The following is a 24,844-nucleotide window of genomic DNA, read 5'->3' on the forward strand; positions in this document are numbered from 1 at the left end:
ATGATTCTCATATTTTGTCTGGCTTTTCTGGTTGTTCTCAGAAGGAAGTTCAGTGAGAAACAACCAAGTGTGCCATTGCTACAGGCAGAACTCATGTTAATTAATTTAAAAATATAGGGACTTCCCTGGTGGCGCAGTGGTTAAGAATCCACCTGCCAATGCAGGGGACATGGGTTCGAGCCCTGATCTGGGAAGATCCCACATGCTGTGGAGCAACTAAGCCCGTGCCACAACTACTGAGCCTGCGCTCTAGAGCCTGCGAGTCACAACTACTGAAGCCTAGAGCCCGTGCTCCACAACAAGAGAAGCCACTGCAGTGAGAAGCCCACGCACTGCAAGGAAGAGTCGCCCCCGTTCGCTGCAACTAGAGAAGGCCCGCGTACAGCAATGAAGACCCAACGTAGCCAAAAAATAAATAAATAATAATAAAAATATATCATGCTTGTCATTTAGTGTTGTAGGATTTTAATCATGGTTGATGTGGAGAACGGAGTCAGGGTTGTGGAGAAGAAGCAGTCCTAATCTCACTTCAGTCAAGGAAGGTTTTACAGAAGACGGAGGATGACTTTTAGAGTAGGAGATATTGGTAAGGTGATAATTTCAGAGTTAGGTAAGGCTAGGAATAAATTCCATTCGATAATCTAGCTGACTAAAGGAATAATGGAAATTCTAGTTCAAAGAAGACAAATGGATCATAAATCACATGCTAATTCTGAGTGATAGTATTGTCTGGAGTACCTTACTAAGAAGGATTTTAAGTTTATGATGGGGCCCAGGGGCAAGAGGATTGTGATCCACTAGCAGTGTCTGCCATGGATAAAGGATGTGGGATAGCTGCACATGAGTGTGAATCATAACATCCCAGAAATCATATGCTAGTGATTGAATTATCATGCATTAACAGCATGACAATATTGGCCTGTTTGTAAATTTAAATAATTTAGATTCATCATGTAGGGGCTCCGAACATACCACCCAAAAGATGTTGTTTTGGGATTTTTTTTTTTTTTTTTAACATCTTTATTGGAGTATAATTGCTTTACAATTGTGCGTTAGTTTCTGCTTTATAACAAAGTGAATCAGTTATACATATACATATGTTCCCATATCTCTTCCCTCTTGCATCTCCCTCCCTCCCTATCCCACCCCTCTAGGTGGTCACAAAGCACGGAGCTGATCTCCCTGTGCTATGCGGTTGCTTCCCACTAGCTATCTATTTGTTTTGGCATTTTGATTATGTTGAGCTCAAGACATTTGAGAAACAACAGACTCAGGAAGGCTTCTCTGATCTCCCCCGTTCTACTTAAAAGTAGGACATGAAATTTACTGTGAGGAAGGTGCCCTTGCTGGTACAGGGTATGACTTAATCACCAGAGACTCTTATCAGGCCAGAGAGAGCACTGAGAAGAATCTACGTAACAAACTTTACTAAAACAAGCCTTATCTTCCATTAGTTTCCCCCATATATGTACCTTCCCATAGTTTGCCATTCCTAAAAGCCTAAACCCCTTTTCCTTTGTCTTGTCACTTGTCTTCAAATTTATTGTTCTGTGTTAAGATGATATATATACATAAAAGCTCCAAGTTCTAACCACCCGTTTGAGTTACTCATCACTGAGTTTCTCCCCTGTGTATGTGCACTGCACACATAAATAAAATTTGTATGCTTTCCTTTTGTAAATCTGTCTTTTGTCAGTTTAATTTTCAAGGCAGAACCTATGAGGGTAGAAGAAAAAGGGATTTTTTTCCTTCCCTATAATCGTATCAGTTTATATCGGCTGTTGAACAATATTAACCTGGTGGAAGATTGTTAATGGCGGACCAAAGAACTTTATATTCAGCTATGATCTATTTTTGTACATATTTTGTACATATATTACATATATCTGTAATAAATGTTCTGCACGGACAGTGAACATACTTTTCAAATTTATGTAAGACATTGAGCTGAGAGAGAGAATAGGTTAGGCGACAGATTTGAGATTCAGCATGATCTTGATAGTCAAGAAAAGTGGTTCAGACAGCAATATCTCTTTCACAAGTATTTACCAAGTTCCAGTTTTGTGTCAGATCCTAGCATGAAATGCAATGGTGAGCAAAAATAGAGTTACTGCCTTCTTAGAGCTTACAGTGTGGACCCTGAGACCAAAATCAGTCAGATAATCACACAAAAATGTATAAGTTTTGTGAAGTTAAAAGGTGCTACGAGAACACAGGGATAGGGACTTGAAGGTTCCCTAGGGGAAGTGTCACGTGAAAGAAAATCTAATGTATGAACAGGTATTAACCAGGCAAGGTGGAAAGCAAGGTAGGAGAAAGCATTCTAGGAAGAGGGAACAGTAGGCAAAGGCCCTGAGGCAGGCAAATTTGAAAAAACGAAAGGAGGAAAGTGTATCTAAAGCACAAATCTCCAGAAGGAAAATGGTACAAAATAAGACTGGCCCAGTAGGTATGGGCCAAGCCACTCAAGCCTCGTAGGCCATTGAAAGAGTTTAATTTTTACCCTATGAGCAATGGAAAGTCATTGAAGGGATTTAATATGGGGGTGTCACAGTCAGATGTGTGTTTAGAAAAGGTTACTCTGACCACTCTGTAGGGAATGGGTATGGGTTGTGGTGAAAAAGCACATGTGGATGCTGGGATTCCACTTAGGAGGCTATATCAATGGTCCAGGAGAAAGACGGTGATAGTTTTAGGTGACCAAAAGCCAAAGATAAGCCACTAGAGGGATATGGGCACTAAAAAAATGATTCAAGCTACACTAATATACACAGTGTTCTAGTCAATGGCCAGACTGTAGTCCGGACTACTAGGTGATTTTATTCAATTTAGAGGATCTCAATTTGATAAACTCAAAGATGTCCAAAGGAAGGCAATTAAGACTATGCCAGGACCAGGAATGGCAAAGTGGGCTTGAAGCTGGAAAAGTGAGAGGCTGGAGGAGAAAATTAAACAACCAAAAAGCAATATTCAAAATTTCAAGGGGTATTATGTGGGGAGAAGTTATAGGGAAGCTTATGTCAGCTCAGTATAAGGAATGCTCAGTAATGAAAAACACTGCCTTATGTCGCACTGAGCCTGCTTCCTTGGCAAAGATGTGCAGAGATGACTTTTGAAGAGATGCTGGGTTAAATCGTCTTGATAAACTCTTCAAACTCTCTAGGAGTGTCTGATTCTCTCAAAGTGTGATATTTTTTGGGAAACTTTATTCCTAACATTCCTAATGATATCCTTACCACCACTTTCTACCATTTAATGAAAATACATGTGCCAGTCCCTGCCCCAAACTCTTTACACATATTATCTCATTTAATCCTTACAATGACACTATAAAGTAGGTAGTAAAATATAACCTCTATTTTAGATAAACTAATTGAGGTTTAGAGAAATAAAGGATACAGATCTGGCATTTTAATTCCATTGACTGTGCTTTTAACCAGAATACTATATCACTTCCTAAAACCACTTATTCTAGTACATGCCAATGAGTCACATACTGAACTCAACAATTTTAACCAATTTCTAAACCTTCAAATATGAAAGTATATGATAACAAGCAATCCCCAAATCTCAGTGGCTTAAAAACAACAAAGGCTTATTTTTTGCTCATGTTAAATGTCCATAACAGATGAGCAGGAGAACTCTGTTTATCATGGTCATTCAGAACCCAGGCTGACAAAACCACCACCATCTTGAATGTTTCTGGTAGGTGTCAGAGGAAAAGAGAACTCTGGAGGGTTTCATACCTGCAATTAAATGTTCCACCCAAGTAACAACATAAGCCATCTTTCTCACAATTCATTGGCTAGAACTAGTTGGGCTAATTGGGTCCACACAAAACCAGGTGGACTTAGAAGTGCAATCCAACAATGTGCTTGGGATTGAAAGAGCTGGGACTATCTGGCAAATTGTGTTAGTAACTACTGCAGACCATAAATATGCAAGGAGACCAGAAATCATGCAAACAACTTTTGCTCAATACATTTCAGAATTCCTTTCAAGAAGAATACTGACTACCTCTTTACATTAGCTTTTTTATTTACCCTAAGTGGAGAGTATTAATATATTAGAAGAGGGGAAATGTACAAAACATGCTGAATGAAAGTGTTCACTATATATGTAAAACATAATGTGAGCCATAATCATGTCTGGGATTCAAGCCCTGGGCATGCAATATTAGTATATTTATTTGCACTTGGGTTAGATACAAGTGTTTAGACAGAAAATATATTTTACTCCCTTACAAGTTACACTGTACCTAATTATGTAAAATAAGCTATCATTGGTGAGCTGAGAGAAGATAATATGAAACAAGTGAAGCCTTACATTAGATTTTGAATATGAAGATGCTAGAGTAAAAACCATTTAAGTGCATTATAGAAATTTTACTCTGCAAATTCTTGACAATGGCAGTCCATCACTGTCAAATTAACTAAGAGTATGATATTCAAATTCCAATTTTATTTATATAAAAATATAAACCTCTTAAAAAGTTTTGCTTTCTGATACATATTTGTAATAATATAAAACAAAGCAAGTTATTTATCTTATTTATTGCTATGACTCAGAGTACTCAATTCAAATTTGAACTACTTTTATCTACTATCTGTGGGTAAATATAATAGTTTTATTCATAAGTACTCCATGATCTTAACCACAAAACTAAAAACCTGCAATGAAAATATGAAGGCATATCAGTGCCATCTACGAAGCGTTTCACTGGAAATGGTTGTTAGAAGATAACAATTTCTTGTTGTAAGTGATTTAAACGCCCAAAGAGAAAGTACATGTGCTGTTAGGGTGCTTGAAACATAATTAAAATGTGTATCATAAATGCTAGTTTAGGAAATAACTGATTTTAAAAGTCAGCAATATTTCCTGATTTCCTGTAAGGTCGTTGCTGTGTTATTTTAGATGGTACTTTTTTTTCTAATTTGAAAGCTACATATTTTAATAGAGAATGGTCCAAAATGTTTTTTAAGGTCCAACTGGAAATATGTTGATGATTTAAAAATGCAAGCAAAGTGCTTTAGTATATTATACCACCAGAGTGTTATTGTAGTTTAAAAATATCATTAAATCAACACAAACCCGCACTTATCATTTCCTGCACATTTTTCAAGCTGAGCTGCCTTCTGACTATGAGTAATCTGTTAATCTGCTCTTTGCCTCACAATCCGTCAAAGTGACAGATTCATTCCTTCTCTAATACATAATATCTTCATTTACGGTATGCCTTGCCGTATCTTTCTTTTTGGCTAGCACTGAAATTTAAAATATCACAAGCAAATTTAGAGAATGCCACAAGGGTGGTGTTCTTGTTTGTTTCCCATTTCTTCCATTATTTCAGCAGGAGAAACCAAAACTTTCTGGATTCTTAATGTGACTTGATAGTATTTCCAAAATGAAGGCAATTTCAGGTTTCAATAAAAGTACTGTGAAAGAGGTCGGAAGAGGGCAAATGGTAAAATACAAAGTAATTGCACCCTTCCCCAAGTCAAAACACTGACCAAAATGGAATTTTCTTGCAATACTAGTGGCCAGTGAATAGATTCTCTCTTTCTGCCTCCAAACCCTTGATGTACAGAAAAACATATGGAAAAAAAAAAAAAAAAGAAAAAGCCATTCATCCAGTAGTTTAGGATGAATTGCCCCCCTCAAAGACAGGACTTCATTAGCATAAACATCACTACTTAATTGAAAGCCACACTGTGATTTTATTGAAGCTGAAAGCTTCATTTTTATCATGAGATTAAGCTCAGGCCAGGCCAGATCTCAGGTTTCTTGTTCTTTGTTATTCTGATAATACAAATGGTTCTTCTGTTTAAAAACTGTTCACTATTAATTCAACAGAAGATATTTTACCCTCCCCTCATTTCTTGCTTTAATTCAGTTGCTTATTAGTCTATAAATTCTGCAAATAAAGAGAATTAAGAACTGAAAAATATGAGAATATGTAAAATTCTAGCTAGTTTCCTTTCATCTTAAGCCATAAAGTTCATTATCTACAAGTCACCATTTAGTTTCACTTGTTACTAATCCAAGCTTTCACATAATAAAACAAAGGACACTATTGCCTCAAAAGTCAAAAGCAAACAAGTCATTTACCACGAAATATGAGAAACTGCCTTCTAACCAGTCTTGTTTCAGCACATATATAATTTTCTTCCATGCATACACCCAACACCCAACAGCATTTTCTTGTCCTAAGCACCAAAGTGCATCTGCTTTGTCTTTACTGAATGGCAAGGGAGCTAAAGGCTTTTAAAAATCAATGTACAAGAAAGAGTCAATAGAACAATAATGTTAGTGTTAATCCAATCAAATGAGCTAAAAGTTGTTTGCCTTTTCTCCTTCAAGAAATTTTAAAATTAGGCTGGACGCTTGACTTGTATGATATTTATTATACCGAGTGGGTTTTTATGAGGTAATGAACAGCAAAATATGAAGCTGTAAACTCTGGTAAATATAATATATTGCTAGAGCGAAAAATTATGTGTTCTAACTTTAATCAATTTCAAAATGTAATGTTTTTCATTAACAAGAGAAACAAAAGAATTACAGGGAAGAAGTAGAACCAACTGCCAACAAAAGCAGAGTTTGTGAGTGGGTACGGGTTTGGAAAAGGCGGTGATTTCTGTCTGCCAGGCTTGGTCCAGGCTCCCACACCCCGAGGCACCTTTCTTAAAGCATTCACACAGCCTTGTTGATATACAGGGTCGTGGACTGCCTGTGCTGGGAGGCTGCAGCTCGCAGGGGGAATGTTAAAGTCATCTCTCCACGGTGCTCTGCACATAGTAGGTGCTTCAAAATACTCACTGAATGTTACTGAAGGTATGAACTGCAACACACTTTCAGTCATTTCGTGTTTAAACAACCAGGGAAGCTATTCTGTGTTAGGTTACAAAGTGAATGGTGAGGCAGTGAGTCTACAGATGTGACTGGCTGTGGCCATCTAACCATAATCGTGGTCTTCCATTTCTTAGGTTCACGTCATTATCCTGGACCTCAGCCTGCATTCCTCTCTCCTCCCCCTCAGACAGAATAGAGGTGAATGTTAGAAACTAGAATTAGTACTTCGATTTTTTTTAAAAGGTGCTCATTACTCTAGAAGAGGAAGCTGAATCTTTTAATTAAAAGCTGAAACTGTAAAACGTTCGAATGGTAAATAACTGCTTTAGTAGTTACCTTCTTTACACTGGACCCTGGGCCAAAGACAATCTGAGTTCATCATATGGATGGATAACAGTGAATGGGGAGGCCTGGGTAATTGCAGGAGCCCCACATTTTGTTAGTTAAAAGTGCTAAGATTCTTCAGGGACCCATCATTTCGGACGTAGAAGCTTTGGGGAGGTGGGAGGAGAAGATGCAATCTGTTGTTCTGAAACTCTTGTGCAAATGGGTTTTGTGAATTTGTAATTCTGGAAAACATAACAATACCTAAAATATTGATGAGTATATCCTCAGCCCTAATGGCAGAAGACTCTCTCATGGAGTACAGCTGGAAAATTAGGAGACACAGGTTGAAGAGCTAAGCCCCAGTGGCCTGACAGACCTGGTCAGAGAGCAGGCAGGCAACTCAACCGAGAAGCTGTAGAGGGGACTGGCGTGTGCCCAGGCAGGCAGGGCCAGATGAACAAGTGGAGAGAGTGAACACAAAGAAATGGTGGTCCAGTGGGTAGGGGTGGTACCCAGTTCTCTGGGGTGACAAGTACTTAGGGCCTGGGGCAGGGTGATTTAAGCAGGTATGCACTCTTGAGCTAATGGGCTCTGGTAGAATAAAGATCAAACCAGGACTGAAAATGGGCTGGGCAGGCCAAGCGCCAAGAGCAGAGGAGGAAGGAGAAGGGATGGGGCAGGGACTGCCAGCTGTCTGGCCCTGTTGGTAATTGCTGGGTCCTCTGAAACCCCAGGAGAGTGGTGGTCCTAAAGTTGTGTAGGGCGGGGTCCTAGTTTCAGAGTGGTCAGAGGTGAGAAGCAGGATGATTCCCCAGGGATTCCATTTGCTACCAAGGGTGACTTTAGCTCAGGTTTTCACTGGGGCAGGTTAGAGAGGCTAAAGCCTTGCCTTTGCTGTAGACTGGGGAGGAAAGGGGCCCAGCTGAGTCTCTTTGTACAGGTGTTTTTAAAGTCTGTTGTGAAGTTTAGACCAGTGAACTGAGGACCCCTCCAGAAGCATGAGGGGCAGGGAGTCACTTGAGTCAAGAGGGTACCTGCACCACAGGCTCAGATTCGTCCTCTCTCTTTCTCTCTCTGTATACATATATACTTTTTTTTCTTCATTTCCATTTGCCTATCCAGATTCTGTTAACTGGTGAGGGTTAAGTACACATTCGACAGCAGTGCCAACCCAAGCAGATTTCTAGCCATTGGCACCCTCACTCCATGAAATGGGCATGAATAGGCAAATACGGATAAGCAACTTCCAGCAAGAATACAGAGAAAATTCTCAAATTCAATAAAAAAGTCTCTGTTTAAAGTTTTAAAGTGATACATTTACCAGACACTTTAGATTGTGCATATCTTCTGAGGGATCATTTAAAACAAATTCATGAAAGAGATTTCATTTATTACAAGTGGGAACAGGGCCAGGTTCCAGACACCCTTAAGGGAGAAAAGTATACAGGTGCTCCTGGGTTCCAGCTAGCAGTTAAGTACGCAACGATGTAGCTAGTGTAGAGAGATGAGGGAAAGTCATTTTTGTGAGGTGAGATTTAATGAATTCAGCACACATTTCTTGAGTGTCTCCTTTGTGCCTGGCACTGTTAGAGGAGCTAGGGATATAGTGAGCAAGAGAGATAAAGGCCCTATGTTCATGCAGTTTACATTCTAGCATATTCTGGAGGGGTGTGTGTGTAGACAACACGTAACAAGCAACAAGCAACAAGCAAGTAAATATCAGGTAGTGAAATGTATTATGGTAAAAACGAAAAAGATAATGTAATGAGGCTGCCTGGGGCTACTTTAGGTTGGATGCTAAGAAAGGGGCTCTCTGAGGAGATGACATTTAGATGGAGATCTGAAAGACAGGAAGAGGCTGCTATGTCCTTTCTAGGGTAGGGAATGCCAGGCGGAGGGGCCATCTCATGCAAAGCTCTTATGGTGAAACCAAGCCTGGAGTATTTGAGAAAAAGAGGCAGGACGGTGGTATTTGATCCATAGTGAGCAAGGTGCACAATGGTACGGAACACGGTCTGAGTGGTGGGTATTCAGGATAAGGAGCACGACTTGACCCTAAGAGCAGAGGGAAACCTTCGGGAAGTTTTATATGGGGGGACGCTTCAGGCCAGTTTAGGTGTATCAATACCACTCTGGTTGCTGAGTGGAGAATAGGCTGTAGGGGCCAAAGGAGCAGAGAAAGCAGGTGGGAAGCTCTGGTATCTGTTCAGGTGAGGGATGATGGCAACATGGCTAGGGCTGTAGCAGTAAAGAGAGAGCACTGGCTGGGCCTGGCACATACTATGGTCGGAGGGTGCACCAGCACAGCTTTCTGAGGCTGGACATGGGGTGGGTTAGAGAGAGAAACCAGGGAATGCTCTTGGTTTCTGACTTGAGTAAAAGGGCGATGATGGTGGCATTTTTGAGATGGAGAAAACTGAAGAAAGAACAGATGTGTAGAGGGAGAGAAAACCAAGTTATGTTTGGCAATGGATTTGAGGTATACATTAGAGATCCAAGTGGATTGGATATCTGTCAAATTGGCAGCTTGGATAGATGAGTCTGGAATTCAGAGGAGGGTCAGGATTGGACATATAATTTTGAGAGTCATTAGAATATAGAAGGTATTGGAAGCTATTATTAAAGAGATTGTATAAATAATACATATTATATTATGTATTAAAGATTAGGGCCATTCTAATGGTTACCAGTGTCTATGGATCTCTGGGTTGGCAGGGAGTGGGACATACATGAAAATCAGATTTAAACTCTGTCCAAACAAGGGCCTTTCACAAAACACAATTTTATCCTGGTAGTGAATAAAGCAATACCATTGTCCTTCCATTTTCAGAAAAGGAAGGGGGGAACTCTTGCAAGGATGTAGGAAAATATTTGAAACTTAACTGGTTAACATTTAGGATGAAGATTTTCATTTCTCCATGGTATGTGGGCATACCTCCCTGCTCCCTCCCTCAGCTCACATGCTGATGGAGCCCCTACCCAAGCCAGGCTGTGCTGAACATCACAGGGAGGAGAGACACCATTCCGTCCCCAGGGAACCTGGAGAACAGCCGGACAAGTCCTCAGTCAAGGATCTTAAATCAGACCTGAGGAATCTGAGTATGGAAAGTCACTCCCCTAAAATGAGCAGGTGTGAATTTGTGGGAAGGGGATTATGAAATGAGAGGCACCAATATGGATAGCTTTTCCTTGGTAAACCTAACAATAGCAATGATGAAAGTAAAAACTGATGCCTTTGGTTTTACAAACAAATCATTAAGATTTAATGCCAAAATATAGGTAGTAGAAAACAACAACACTACATTTAGAGAAACTGTGTGCACAGTTAATCAGGAAAACCTCTGTTGTGCTTTGGTCTAAGGAGGAATATTTATTAGAAATCTGACTTGTTTTAAAATCATCCAAACTTAATCATTTGAAGAGGAAAACGACATACAAGTTCTGTATTTAATTTTGTTTATACATTTTCTCTCTCTTGTGTTGGTGGGGGAAAAAAACCTTAAGCAATAGAGGAGAAGCTCATCTCCTGACAGTTGGAGAGAAAAGATAAATGAAGGCACCGTGATCAGTCCAGAGCAGTGCCTGTAGGTTACAGTGACAGGCCAGCTCGCCTCGGTCAGGCTGGCTGAGCCAGTGTGAACCGAGGTCAGTGATTATTAATCATCTGTCAAAGTCTACAGGGATTTATCGGATAATTATAGTTATAAGTATGTTCATATCACACAAACATGTGGCAAGGCTGCAAAGGATTCAAGCCCTAACACAATCTGCAAGGACATTTAAAAAAATTATGGATAAATGCTAAATCATAAAGCAAACACGTTAGAAAGAAAACCATGCCATTCATGACTGTTTGGTCAGTCTAGAATTATTTTCTATATTGTTTATTTCCATAAACATTTGGAACCTTACAGAGCCTTTGACTACCTTCCCTCCTCCCCCCTTAATTTTCCAATGAGTTGCAAAAATAGCAAGCGTAATCATCATTTGAAACGCAAGACTGGTTATCGACTCCATCCATATGAATAGACAACCAGAATGTAATCACAGCTTACTTTATAAAACCCATTCCTGAGCAAAAATATCTTGAGCTGTTCTGAAGAATCTACATGAACACATACATAGATGTGCCTAAGGGACAGCTCTAAACCCCGCAAACCAATAGACGGCATTTTAAAATAAATGACTGAAGGCTGTGAACAGTATCCATTTTGCTCAGTTTGGCAGCATGTAAGTTTACATGCTAGGAAACATTTCTCAACATGAATGAACTGTGAAATTGTTTCCTCCTCCCAACACTCCTTTAAATTGTATTAGATTATGTTAGCCATTTCTGCACATTGTCATACAAGCTGTCAGTGCCCCATGAGGCAGTGTGGGTGAACAGTGGAAGCAAGGGCCCCAGCAACTGAGATGCTAAGTGTCCATCAGTATGTTAGGCAAAAATAGTGGGAAATATCACCCCCGCCCCCCATGCCTACCAAAGCAAGGGGAAATGGCTTTGTTGCAAATCTAGACACACAAGGGAATATGATTTGGTGAACCATGTGTATTTCAATCCCCAGATTGCAAACTTCTCAGGAAATGACTAACATTGTATCCCAGCCTCCATCCAATATCAAGCATTGCCCTATGAGTGCAAGTGAACTCTTTTACTCTAAGGAAACCACTATATGAATATATGCAGAGTTTTAGCCATTTTTATCCTAGAGATAACTTTTCAAAACACAAATTTGTCTGCTTTGTGGACTGCATACTATCTTTAACTTTACTCATCAACATATAAAACTAAGAAGGTAATTATGGTGCAGAAATAAAAATCTTTCCAGAATAAAATATAAATAAAAGACTGGGGATATTGGTTATTCTGTTACATTAATAAAGCTTGGGGATATTGGTTATTCTGTTACATTAATAAAGCTCACTGAAAGTTGACTCTCTAAATATGTACATATGTGGGTATGAGTACATATAATTTACAAATCTTAGGTTCTTAGGTCTCTGGAGTAGTTGCAGATATTTCACTGAAGCTAATGTGGCCATTTCACCTCCCAAAGGGCACCATCATGCTCACCTCTTGGTGGACCTACACACACATGTCCCCGATCCCCGTCATGTTTGCATTATTTTGATCACAACAACACGTAATTCAGGAAATCTAGAGCCTTCCTGCTTCTCATGTGTTGTTCAGAGCTTCTGCACACCAAACTTTCAACAAGGTTCAGGTGAGATGCTTGTTTATCCAAGGGGGTAGACTTAGAGACTTACCTTTTCATTTCTTATTTTTTCAATAGTCATTATTAGTATCTTTTAACTTCAAAGTTTAATTTTAAAGTTCTGTATTGTAGGGTCTAAAGCATGGAATACTATTTATAAGAAATATAATACAAATCTTAAGAAGAATCATAGCTCTCAATTTTAAATTAAATCACATGTATTACATGATTCAGTTTATCCCATTTTTATATGATGATCTGTGCTGACCTCATAATTTTATCATCTTCTTTATTTGTGGTCCAATAATGCCTTTCTGCCAATTCTCTAAGCTACTGGATTTATGAGCCAAGAGCTAAGCCATGTAATCTGTAGATTTTCTGAACAGCCATATAATAATTTTCTAGGAAACTGGTGGATAACCTGCTGGAAAATGGTGTTGGCAGCATTTTATTTTTTGCTTTGAAATCTGGCTTTTAATTTTATTATGTGAAAATGTAGATTAATTTTTCCTAAATGAATGAATATTGAATTGGTTAAATAAAATATGCTGTCTGTTTAGCTGGTGAATTTTCTTATATTCTATCTTTGGGAATCAAATTTTAAAAGAGATATTTAAAATCAAATACTACCACATCTAAACATTAATTAATTAATCCAATAATATGAGGTATGTTTCCTATATAGGGCAGTGTTCCCTTTAATAGTGGAACTGGTTTTCATATGGAAAGTCTATAATGAGTCTCATCAAAGTCACAAAATCATAAATCTGTAAGTGACCTCAGAGAGCTTGTTACTGAAATCGTTTCCTTTACACATGAGGGTGTTCTTATTATTAGGTCTGAACAGGTTGAGAGGCTTGTCTGAGATCATACACTGGGTTAGTAGCAGAAGTAGGATGAAAATTAGGTCCCCATTTTCCTTTTATTGAAACAAAATGCTCCACTTTCTAACATCACTTTCCATCACTTTCATTTACTCAGCTTACAAGTCGTCACTGTTATAATTTGGACCAAAGTTGGATTTCCAATTACCTTGAAAGTTTATTCATATATAGATAAAGAGTTTATTGGTCAAATCTAGATGAGCTGCAAGATTGCAAGAGACATATACGCATATCAAGAGATAACTATTTTGAAGAATGTTTAAACACCTTTTTATATACACTGAAATTACAATCTCAGTTTTCAACTCCTTATCATATTTATTTATGACAGTGACAATTCCTCCTACTAGGTAACATGCAAGAATAACCAGATCAGGTATATAGACCAGGAACACGTAGAAGAGATTACTAATAAAGAACACTTACTCTACCTATGTCATGAATATTCTGGACCCCGTTAAAAGTCCTGTAAACCATGTATGTGGTTTCCTGGTAGCCATGTTAGTTTTACATGGCTTGGTTGGTTGGCTCTTCATTGCTGATTGGACCAGAAGTGGATACTTGGCCCAAGCTAGGCCAATCACATTCTTTCTCCTGGAAAGTAGGAACTGGGATTCAGACATAGACTGTCAGGCTCAGCATGTATTTTGAACTGTAATATGTAAACTCAAGACAGCTATATGTGACTGAGAAGTAAAGAAAGCTGGTGCTTAGAAGAACTGAGCAGATAGGAAGAAGCAAACAGAGATGGAGTGAGGATACTGCCTGCCTGCCTCTCTGCTTTCTAGTTCCTAGTTTCAGATCCCTCTTAAGGCCTGGCTTCCCTTGGCTTCCAGGATACAGCCCTGTATTCTTCTTTAACAAATTCCTTCTGCCTGTCTCTCTCAGGTGAGAGAGCTTGATAATGAGATGCATTTAGATAATGGGGTGCATTAGTTATTATAATAACTAATTAGATAATTAGTTATTATAATCTTATAATAACTAAGATCCTGTGGGTGGAGCCCAAGATAGACTGATTTTCAGTAAATTCTTAGTATTTAATAAATAGTAATAAAGTGATATTGACTTATCTGATAAACTAGCTTATTTAGCTATTTTTAGAAAGCCATATAATACTACATATATTTCAAAACTTGAATTCAGATTCACTTATCTCTAATGAGCCTAATATAATAAGGTTCTTCTATATTGTCAAATGACTCATGTGTCAATGACATTTTTGAAATAATAAAATAATTTTGAGATTATGAACTTTGAAATTATGAAAAAAGGGAATGGCCACTTGAACTCATATTAGCTATCTTGATGAATGTAAAGGCACCAGGTGATACAAACAAAATTCATGCCTACAATGTACTAAACTTCAAAGACCTATTAAGATGAAACACCTATGCAAATAGAATAATACTGAATAAATGAACACTTGAAGAGAGCTTGCTGTGTGACAGGAACTGTGCTAAGGAGTTCTCATGTATTATTAGTTCATATGATCCTCCCCAAAATACCATGAGGTAATTATTATGCTTGAATTACTTTGACTTAAATGATTTTCTCAAAGTTCCACAGCTAGTAAAAGGCAGGAGTGCTATTTAAACCTAGTTACACTATGAACCATGACACCATAGTCTGATTAAGAAAAGTAGGCTGAATTAAAACATCTATAGAAAAGAACTTTGGAAGCCCTTTGGAAGTTTGGAAAACAATTTCATGAAACCAAGAAAAATGCACAGTCAATTCCTAAATAATCTTAAAAAAAATTTAGCTTATTAATGATTCTTACCGGGGGTTAGAAGGAGAAGGTGGATTCATTTCTTTCTGATAGTGACGACCCTGGTTGACAGGCTGTAAAAGACAAAACATTTGTGAGGTACTAATCAGCATAATGCTCTTTACACATCCTTTCACATGCACTCTCATTACTGTAATTTTTTCCTGAGAAACAACCTGTAAGAAGGGGCTGGTTTATTTTACAAAAAGTCGAAGGCTGTTTGGGAGATCCAGCAAGTAACAAAGCGGTATATGTAAGAAAACACAGGTTATTTTAATGGCCAGTCACTGGATTAGACAGCATCTATGGTGTAATTAAAGTTCATGAGTGGAATCCTCCTCCTTGTGGAGTTTTTATACTGTTAACAAAGGTTGCTATTTTCAGATACAACAAAACAAAACAAGACATCTCCTGGAACTAATGCTGTATAGCAAGTATCAGCAATAACCTGGAGACCCAGAGATATAGAATATATATATTTATATCTCAATGTTACTAGTTTACAAGGATAACTTCTATTTTCTTTTTTTTCTTTTTTTCTTTTTGGGTCTTCATTGCCGTGTGTGGGCTTTCTCTAGTTGCGGCGAGTGGGGGCTACTCTTCGTTGAGCTGCACAGGCTTCTCATCGCAGTGGCTTCTCTTGTTGTGAAGCACAGGCTCTAGGTGCGTGGGCTTCAGTAGTTGTGGTGTGCAGGCTCCATACTTGTGGCTCGTGGGCTCTAGAGCGCAGGCTCGGTAGTTGTGGCACACAGGCTTAGTTGCTCCGTGGCATGTGGGATCTTCCTGGGCCAGGGATCGAACCGGTGTCCCCTGCACTGGCAGGCGGATTCTTAACCACTGTGCCACCAGGGAAGTCCTGTATTTTCATTATTGGAATTACGCATGTAAATCTTAGGTCAAGGCGGTCATTTTCCCTGTGTGTATAATAAAACCTCAAGCATTAATCAGAGAACTGAAAAAAGTGATGCCAATACCTAACAAAAATATGAAATCTGAATTTCCCCCTCCGCAAGAAATCTTTAAGTTACTGCCTTTTTCAAAACATAGGTAAACAGCTTCATTCCATGCAAGCTTTAAACACTTGCCTCCAATGGAACTTGGTGTTTTTCCTTTGTTCTATAAAGGGAGAAAATTTCATTATATCTGATAGAAATTCTCTTTTTGAATATCACCTCAAAGTATTTTTCTTATGTGGTTAACAACCATGTAATTCTAATATGAAAATCATTTTTAAAATTTTCATTTTATTACAATTTGGAATTAGGTACACATTTTTGAATTGCATTTAGAGGGCTTCTGTTACTTCCTCACCTCATGGGTTTGGCGTTAAGGTTTTCTCAGCCATAATGTGGACCCATAGTGCTGACCCCAACTGAAGAAAACGGTGTAGCAATGACGCCTGTACATAAAAGGCACATATTCCTTATTTTCCACATATTCCTTATTTTAATGGGTCCTAAAATATTAATGACATGGGTGATGGGAATTCTTTAAACTGTCTTCCTCTATAAATAATCTCTTGGAAGTGTTCCTTTAATTTAAATCAAACACCCTGTCTGATAATCACAGTCACTTAGCCTATCTGTGATGCCCCATGAACTTGAATGTACTCAGATACTTTGGTAATTGAACCAATATCAATGCATCACCATTTCAGTAATAAGAAAAAACAGCTGGGAGGACAGTGGAAGGAAAAACATGTCATAAGACATATTTGATCTCACTGGAGAAATAAGACTTCCAGCAATTTGCAAGTGAAATTTAGTTCTATGATTTAGGCTTTATTATTTCACAGCAAAAAAGGAATTAGTAAGCAAGGGGACTAACAGGTTCTCTAGACAAACTCACAGTGGTGCAGAAATACTCCCGATAATACATTCATTAGTATTCGTCCACAATTTCACCTGTACTCAGGCCTCTAGTGAATGGCTCTCTGCCTATTTACTTTCAGAGGCATTTAAATAACTCTCTAAGCATCATAGTCGTGATATTCAGGCAAATTTCCATTTTCTTAATTTTATACTGATAATTGTATTTTATACCTGTCCCTAACCCCCTTATTCCAAATGACTTACTCCAGTCTCTGGAGAACAGAAATGGTTACAGAATCCTATTTGGTTTGTGACTGAGTTCTTACTTAGACTACATAGACTGGCCCTTTCATGTTTGCTCATGTTTATATAAAACAGATCCAATGATACAAGCAGTACAAAAGAACACTAAAATAAAAGATTCACATTCACAGTGATTTTTAAGTGTTAGAAAACAAAAAAAATAGTCAGTGGAAACTTTTTGAAGTAGTAAGGACTGCTGACATGAATAGACAGAAAGGTAAATGAAAAAATTCAGTTAAAAATAATTGCAGGGTAGTAGAACTCGCTCTGAATATCCAATCCCTTAACTTAATTTTTACTATTGAAAACTAATTACCAAGTTTTTACCCCCAAATATTTTATTCAATAGCCAATTTAAATTGAATAATAGCAAATCATGGCAGAGCATTCTGACTCATACATGTAACTGCTATAAACTGACTTATAAACCCTAACTGCTAATGACTCTGTTGGGGGAGGATGCAAGTCTTGCTTTGAAGTGGGTACAATACAAAACTGGGTGGTCCCAGTTCCCTTTCTCTGTACATGTCTCCTAATTTCATAATCAGACTCAGGGACAGGAAGGGATTATGGCAACGATGCAGCTAAAAGGCTCCTTCAAGATATTTCAGTTCCCATAACTTTGCTGTGATGCTTTCAAAGGGCAGAGCTTTCACTTCAATGATGTCATTTTGCTTTCCCAGGCCCAAATCAGAATAAATGGGAATGTGCCTAATGGCTTCAAAAAGCTCTCTGAACATGGTGGGGTGGAGGTAGGGGGAACAGATGGGCTTCTGAAGCCAGATGTCCCCATCCACGAATGGAATAGATACATTTCTGTACCTGTGCAGCAGTAAACCTATTTCTACTATTCTAGGTAGGTAACATTCCATGAAAGCACAAGTTAAAAAAATAAAATTGATTTTTTGATTTTGGAATTCAGCCGTATTTAGAAAGTTCCATAAGAAGCAGCAAAGGAATAATAACTAACTCCTACAAATAACTATGACAACAATAATAATAGCAGTAACTGATATTTATTGAGCACTTACTCTGTGTTGAAACCTTGATAGGTATTATTTCATTTGATCCTCAAAGCAATTCTATGAAATAGATAGGATTAACAACTCCATCTAACAGAGGAGGAAATTCAGACACTGGGTGTTAACCCAAGGTCATGTCAGTCAGAAAATAGTGGGGCCAGAATTTGAACCCAGGCAGTCTGATTCCGCAGTTTACCCTCTAAACCAGTAAGCTGTAGTGCTTAACCCAGCTCAGGGGTTCACCTAAAGTGGTGAATACCTAAGTTTCTGAATAACAAGTATGACAAACTCAGTTCAGTTAATGGCAGGAAGAAAAAGTAGTCCCGAAATACATTTATTTGATATATATAAGATATAAGACTATCTCCTTGCCATAAATTAAATTAATTTGATTTCATTCTTATGACATGTCACTATATATTTAAAATTAAAGAAAATAAGTTTGCCACATTGCTAAATTTGGGACAACATAAGATATAATAGACAATACTCTAAGAATGAGAAAAGTTTATTTCATGGGGTGACTTTCATAGTCACTAAACACAGAACAACTTGCACATTTCAATATTTTCTCCTGACAGCACAGATATTATACTGACTCTGATATTAATTTTTGTATATCATTTCTATGGTGGTATAAAGAACAGCTGCTCATCTGATTTATCTGCAGCTTAGCACAATCAACTACTTACGTTTTTAGTTCAGGAGGATTAAAAGAAAACTCATACCCAAAGAGAGCTAAGAAGTTAATGAATCTATAGACCAGAACAAATTAAGACCTGTTACCTATAAAGAGCCTGAAATGCCAGTGTATTATATACTGGACACATAGCAGCCAGCAATCATCGTGTAAAATACTGATATGTTGATGAGCCAAAAAATAGAACAGATCCTAGAAACTTGGGACCTTGTCCTTTTGGTGGCGCTGTTGCTATGCACTAGTGTCGGAAAAACTACACTCACATGAAATTAACTGCCACTGAGCACAAAACGCTTTGCTTTTCCATGATCAAGCTGCTAGAAATTTTGGGGTGAGGGAGAGAATTGAAGGCTAAATTAAAGGACAGGAGATAAGATAATCCTGTCATGTTAAAAGGTAAAGGCAATATTTTTCTGTTGTTACGTAAAACATATGAAAATGGCAAAAATGTTGCAAGGTTAATCAAGACCATAAATAACTTGTTGGAGAACCTCACCATATGCTTGTAATTCTATTAAGTGCATTTTGCCTCGTTTTTCTCCAGATATCATGCTCTGCAGCGTGCCATGTTGATGGATACATGTGAGGATTTTTTTTTTTTTTTTTTTTAACAAGCTGAGGAGTCTTAACATGCTTGATATTAGGTTATGGGAATTGTTAACTTGAAGGAATGATGGCTTTGAGGCATCTGCTGACAGGGTAGCATGCATATGAGGCATGCTTTTCTTCAATCTAGGTTAGAGGTGGGACAGAGAAATAATGAAATATTGAAATAATGAGTTTATTTGTCAAGCTCTGAGGGGTCAGTCTGAATTCTAATGGTTAAGCTCACATCAAAACAAGCACAACAGAACCTCTGCACATTCTTACAGCCCTCAGTGGTCATAAAAAGGGAAAATATCCTAGAAATCTTTTCTGACCACTCAAGTGGCCCTTTGAGGAGAACATCTTTGGGGGAGCAGCATATTACAGTTAGCATGAGCTTACTCTTCTAGGCACTGGGTACACACATTCCATGTACACATTCAATTCCCACCATGCCAACAGGAGGAAGGGCCTTTATTATTCCCATTTTATAGGTGATTGTGCTAGCAAATGGCAGAGCTGGGATTTGAGCCCAGGTTGGCTGATGTAGAGTCTAAATTCTTTTGGTCATCACTTGAAGCTGTTTCTATTAACAACTATTCCTCTTCCTAAAAAGAAACCACACCACACATACACACACACACACACACCCCCACCTCAAGACATAGTTTTACGCTACTGTCAGTCAAAATCCTTCACCCAAATAAAATTCACTTAAGAATCCATTATAACTAATTCCTAGTTTTCTTCCTAAGGCTGCCTAGAGCCCAGTTTTGGAATAAATCTCATGAGGGCTACTCCTAACAGAACCCTCCAAAACTGATTACTTGTAGCCTGGTTTCCACAGAAGTTGTAAAGTATTGTTTTAATTGAATTTGGTTCTAAGTTGGAAACTTTGAAAAATTTGTCTGTCAAAGGCCAGTGGTTTTCTCAGTAGGCTTGATTTATTTAGCAAGAGATGCCTACAAAAGCCAATTTGCTATGAGAAATATGGTTACATTTAATTACACTTTAAAATGACTTATTTATTATATCTAAACACCTTTTAAACAGTACATATTACTCTGAACTGTACAGATGCTGAGGAAAGCTGAGAAACCAAAGCTTGCAGTAAACACAATAGATTTTGCTAAAGACTGCATTTTGCTCTGCGTTGGCTTCCTGGTTTGACTGCAGTGTTTGTAAAGTCATTAGGTAAAGATGCCAAACTGAATGTGATCTGCCTAAATCTTCTTTCTAAACTACTGGTCACCAAGTCCTGCCCAGAGGGAGATTTTTTCTTTGTGTGTATATTTAATAGCCATTTATCAAATCTTAAATGTAAAATATTACTAGCATCATTCAGGACTTATTTAAGCAAAGCACAGCTGATGTTTATTTTGGAATTTTGATGAAACGACCTTACTTCAGAGTAAAAAAGGAATCTTTTAACATTATTGATTGATTTATTCCACCAACGACTAACAACCAGCAGCTACTGAGCGTGACCTCATGGCAGGCTCTGTGCTGCCTGCCAGTCCTGTGCCAGTCCTGTGTCTGCTCTGTGCCAGTCCTGTCTTCAAGGGGATCACAACCAGGCCCGAGGGATATCGCTAATAATGGGTACCTGATGTGGTAAGTGCTATCACTGAGCCTGAAGATAACGGGAACCACAGGAGGAAGAAAACAATTCTGTGCAGGAGGGAGGGTTTCATGAGGCTGGGACATCTGAGTTGGGCCTTGGAAAACAGGAGTGTTCAGTGTAGAGAAGAGGGATGGAGGGTCTCCAGGCAGAGGAAAGGGTATGGGCAATGGCATCACTGACATGATGTGGACAAAAGGCATGACAGTGATGGGCAAGCTGCAGTGTAGCTAGAGTATGCAGTAGTGTTGTTGGGTGGGGGGTGGGTAGTGATTATGAGGGAAGTAGAAATTCATTTCAAGTACTATTCAAGGTGATGGAGAAACAAAAGCACTAAGAGGAGGTTATCTTGTTAAAGGAGAGAATTAGTTCTGCTCCTTTCAGAACTTGGGAGTCCATAGCATATTGTACCACTCAAAAAAAATACGTGGAGTGAATTTATGTGGGACAGATAAGCTAGGTTGTGGTGAGAGTTAGCATGGAGATAATCCTGGCTCTTGCGGCAGAAAGGAAGCTGTGTCTCTCAATGAGGCCTGGAGAAGGGTTAAAGAAGGGTTTGGAGCTAAGCCTTAAGGGATAATCAGGTACAAGGATATGTGCAGAGTGCCCTTAGGGAATTACAAATGGGATTAAAGGATGGAGTGAAAGGTGGGGAGCAGTGAGAGATGTGCCTGGAAGGGGGCAGGTCTCAGATCATGGGGGGCCCTGTAGGCCAGGCTAGAGAGGCAATGGGGAGTTATGAAAGGACTTCATGCAGGGAAGAGATCAGATCAAATCTGGGCTTTAGAAAGATAACTAGTGTGAATAATAATGACAACTAATCTTAATTTACTAATTGCTTATTATGTCTCAGATACAGCGCCAAGTGCTTTACAAGGTCACACAGCTTGGATTTGAACCTTGGCGATTTGACTTCAGAGTCGATGCTCCTAACCATCAGGCTACAGTGCTTAGACTGGAGGTACCTTAGTATCAGGAAACTGCTATTAAATAGTATTAGTATCTAACTGGTATTAGATAGGGAGGGCTAAGATGTAAAAAGGAGAGAGGATTCTCAGGATTTGGAGACCAACTGGGTATGGGAAATGAAGGAGTGGGAGAAGTAGAGATGTCTTCCAAATTTCTTGTTTAAGTGCCAGTGTGGAGGATCAGCATGGAGGATGGTGCCATCACTGATATAAGAAAAGCAGGATATCACTGTGATAAAGTTATGTCTTCTTTCATTTCTTCTTTTTCACTGCCCTGGTACAACTTCTAAAGAGAAAGTCATGAGCTCCCAGAAACACCATAGGGGTTCTTGTAAATTGCTCTATTTAAACTCTATATGAGCAACAAGATGCAGGGTTCATTAAGGAATGCACTTTTCCGTTTGGTGATAGTTCCAACATTGAAATAGACTGAATTTGATGTAATAATTAACATATGAATACCAAAGGTAGGCTTTTCAATTATTTTCTCTGTCTAAAAAAATAGACTGTTTTCAATTTCTCATTTGGTCAAATAGAGGCGTTATTAAGTTCATTACCAATGGTTATTTTTGGCTGTGTACTTTTAGAGCAAAGTAGTCATCATGCATGAGGACTTGAGTCCTTGCCAGAACAGGACAGTGATGAGGACACAGTACCCAGGGCAACCAAGAGTTCAGCCTTTTCAGTCTTAAATAATCATTTCTCAGCTTGCCCTTTGTAATGTTGGGTCTCTGAGCTACTTCATGACAGAATGACCTTGTTCAGGAGGCCACCGTTCTCTTTCTTACTTTTGGCTTAAATGATTGCTAAGAAATAATTTATAAGAAAGGAATATTTCAATTCCATTGTAAACTGCATTGGCAAAAATCTGCAACTTACTCTTATGTTCTTAGCTCTGGCTATAAGAATACTCTGAGTAACTAGCACACAGGGTATTTTTGCTGGGTGGGTAGATACTCTTTGGGACCAAGGCTGCTTGAGGTGTTATGTATGTTTGATCATTCAGTTTAATGAAAGCACAACTAAGTAAGGCAAGAGAAACCTGGAGAGTGGGCAAGGTGGGAAAAAAGAACCCTGAGGAAAAATTAATATCATTTTCCCCCCCACATATACTTAGAACCAATTTGAATTCCTCCTCCATGAAGAATTTTAAGTTCTCTCCAAAGCAGAAATCTCAACTTCTGCTAGATATTGGTAGCACTCATTTGACAATTAAGCCACAGATTGAGAAGTCACCATATCATGGTGGTTAGAAGCTTAGAACTGAGAGTCATGCCAAACTAGTTCTGTGTCACTTTACTCAAGAGCCTCAATTTTCTCATCTGGAAATGGGAACTCGATAGTGCTTACCACATAGGATAGCAGTAAGGAGTAAGTTAGAAACACAAGGCTCAGTGTCAGGGCCTCTGAGATTTCTAACATCTACAAAGAAGTTGGGGATCTGGAAAAAAAATTTACTTTAAAATAGAAAAAGAAAACTGAAAAATTGATATTTAACTAAATACTTAAAATATAACGTATCCACTGTCAACTACACTTAAACTCAACCTTTATGTAATTTTATATAAGCATGAATCCAAGTTGCACCATTTTATATTTCCTTTAAAAAATTTTCCGGTAAAGAAGTTATATTTACTGTTGGATGAAAAGTGCATTTTAATATGTTTGATCTGATGTTGAAGTAGCATTATAAGTAAATGTTCCTTCGGCCTATGGAGATCTTAAAATGTTTTTAAGTGCTTAAAGAAATGGTAGCTCTAATTACCATTATTATAATAATGATTTTATTATTCTGTCTCATGACATTTCCTACGTTGCACAAGACTGTTCCGTGGATGTTTCTGCTTTGTCTTTCCAATTAGACCATAAGATCCTTGAGGATCGTAGAGGAGAATGGACTGAGTCAAGACACTGGGCTTTGCTCTGGGCTCTACCACTGACCAGGTATAGAAGCTTGAGCCCAGAATTTAGTTTCTTCACCTGAATAACAGGAAGACTTTGGCCTGCTCCAGGCCGTCTGCTGGTCTATAGAGAGAATGATGGGCCATATTTGAAAGGACTTTAACTGTATGAACATATAGGAAAATACAAGCTGCTGAAGCATATCCAGTGCCTATCATGGCCCTTAGGCACAAGGAGGAGTCAGCATAAATCCGGTGGCTTCTACAGAAGGTTCTTTGCTGCTGCCATATATGAACCAATACTTCATATATCTATAGTCTACTCCTTTCTGTTCGTTCATTTAACAGATACTTCTTTAACAAGTGTTGAGCCTGCTTTATGTGCCAGGGCTTGTGCTAGGAGGTGGGGATACAATGAGATACCCCAAGTCTACAGTAAAATTATTCTTTTTCTTTCAATGTATGGTTTTATATATCACCACACAATGAACATACCTTATCTGAAGGTAAATGAGATGATTTAAGACAAGACAATGCCCCCAGACTTAAAACACTATTTCAGGATAGATTTCATAGGAGTGTCCTCATTTGGCCCTAGTTTTCCCAGGCAAGGCTGGGCTTTGTGACAAAGGCAGTAAACAAAGACGCAAAACCCTGGACTCACGGGTGGCAGGCAGGAGTTCCAGGTGGTTGTGTCATCGCTGCTGGTACTTATGCTGACATTACAGTTGTCAACCTGGGATGCGCTCAGGCCATGGGGAGCCCCAGTGTCCTCCAGTTCTTCGTTCTGTTGCCGCTGTAGGCTTGCTAGCATTTGCAACTCGGATTCACTCATCTGGCTGGGTTGATAGTTTCTCCAGTCATATTCCTGACCAAGAGAGAA

General features: G+C 38.6%; 1 protein-coding gene and 1 long non-coding RNA gene across 20 annotated transcripts in view; one reads left to right on the forward strand and one right to left on the reverse strand.

Moving 5' to 3' along the window:
* Positions 1–24,844, forward strand: part of LOC309637552 — a 398,176-nt gene that overhangs the window by 277,990 nt on the left and 95,342 nt on the right. The window lies entirely within an intron of this gene.
* CFAP20DC (CFAP20 domain containing) overlaps positions 1–24,844 on the reverse strand; it is a 303,119-nt gene that overhangs the window by 62,058 nt on the left and 216,217 nt on the right. For all 19 annotated transcript variants that reach the window (XR_014250542.1, XR_014250543.1, XR_014250544.1 and 16 more), the window contains 2 exons: positions 24,626–24,829; positions 15,063–15,124 (listed from right to left, as the gene is read on the reverse strand). Coding sequence is in view for 16 of the 19 variants with exons in the window: in XM_082412150.1 (XP_082268276.1) it covers positions 15,063–15,124; positions 24,626–24,829 (266 nt within the window). In the remaining 3 variants the exon portion in view is untranslated. The remainder of the gene's footprint in view (positions 1–15,062; positions 15,125–24,625; positions 24,830–24,844) is intronic.

The sequence above is a fragment of the Balaenoptera physalus genome (assembly GCF_965194825.1).
Source record: "Balaenoptera physalus genome assembly, chromosome: 11".
Taxonomy (NCBI): Eukaryota; Metazoa; Chordata; class Mammalia; order Artiodactyla; family Balaenopteridae; genus Balaenoptera; species Balaenoptera physalus.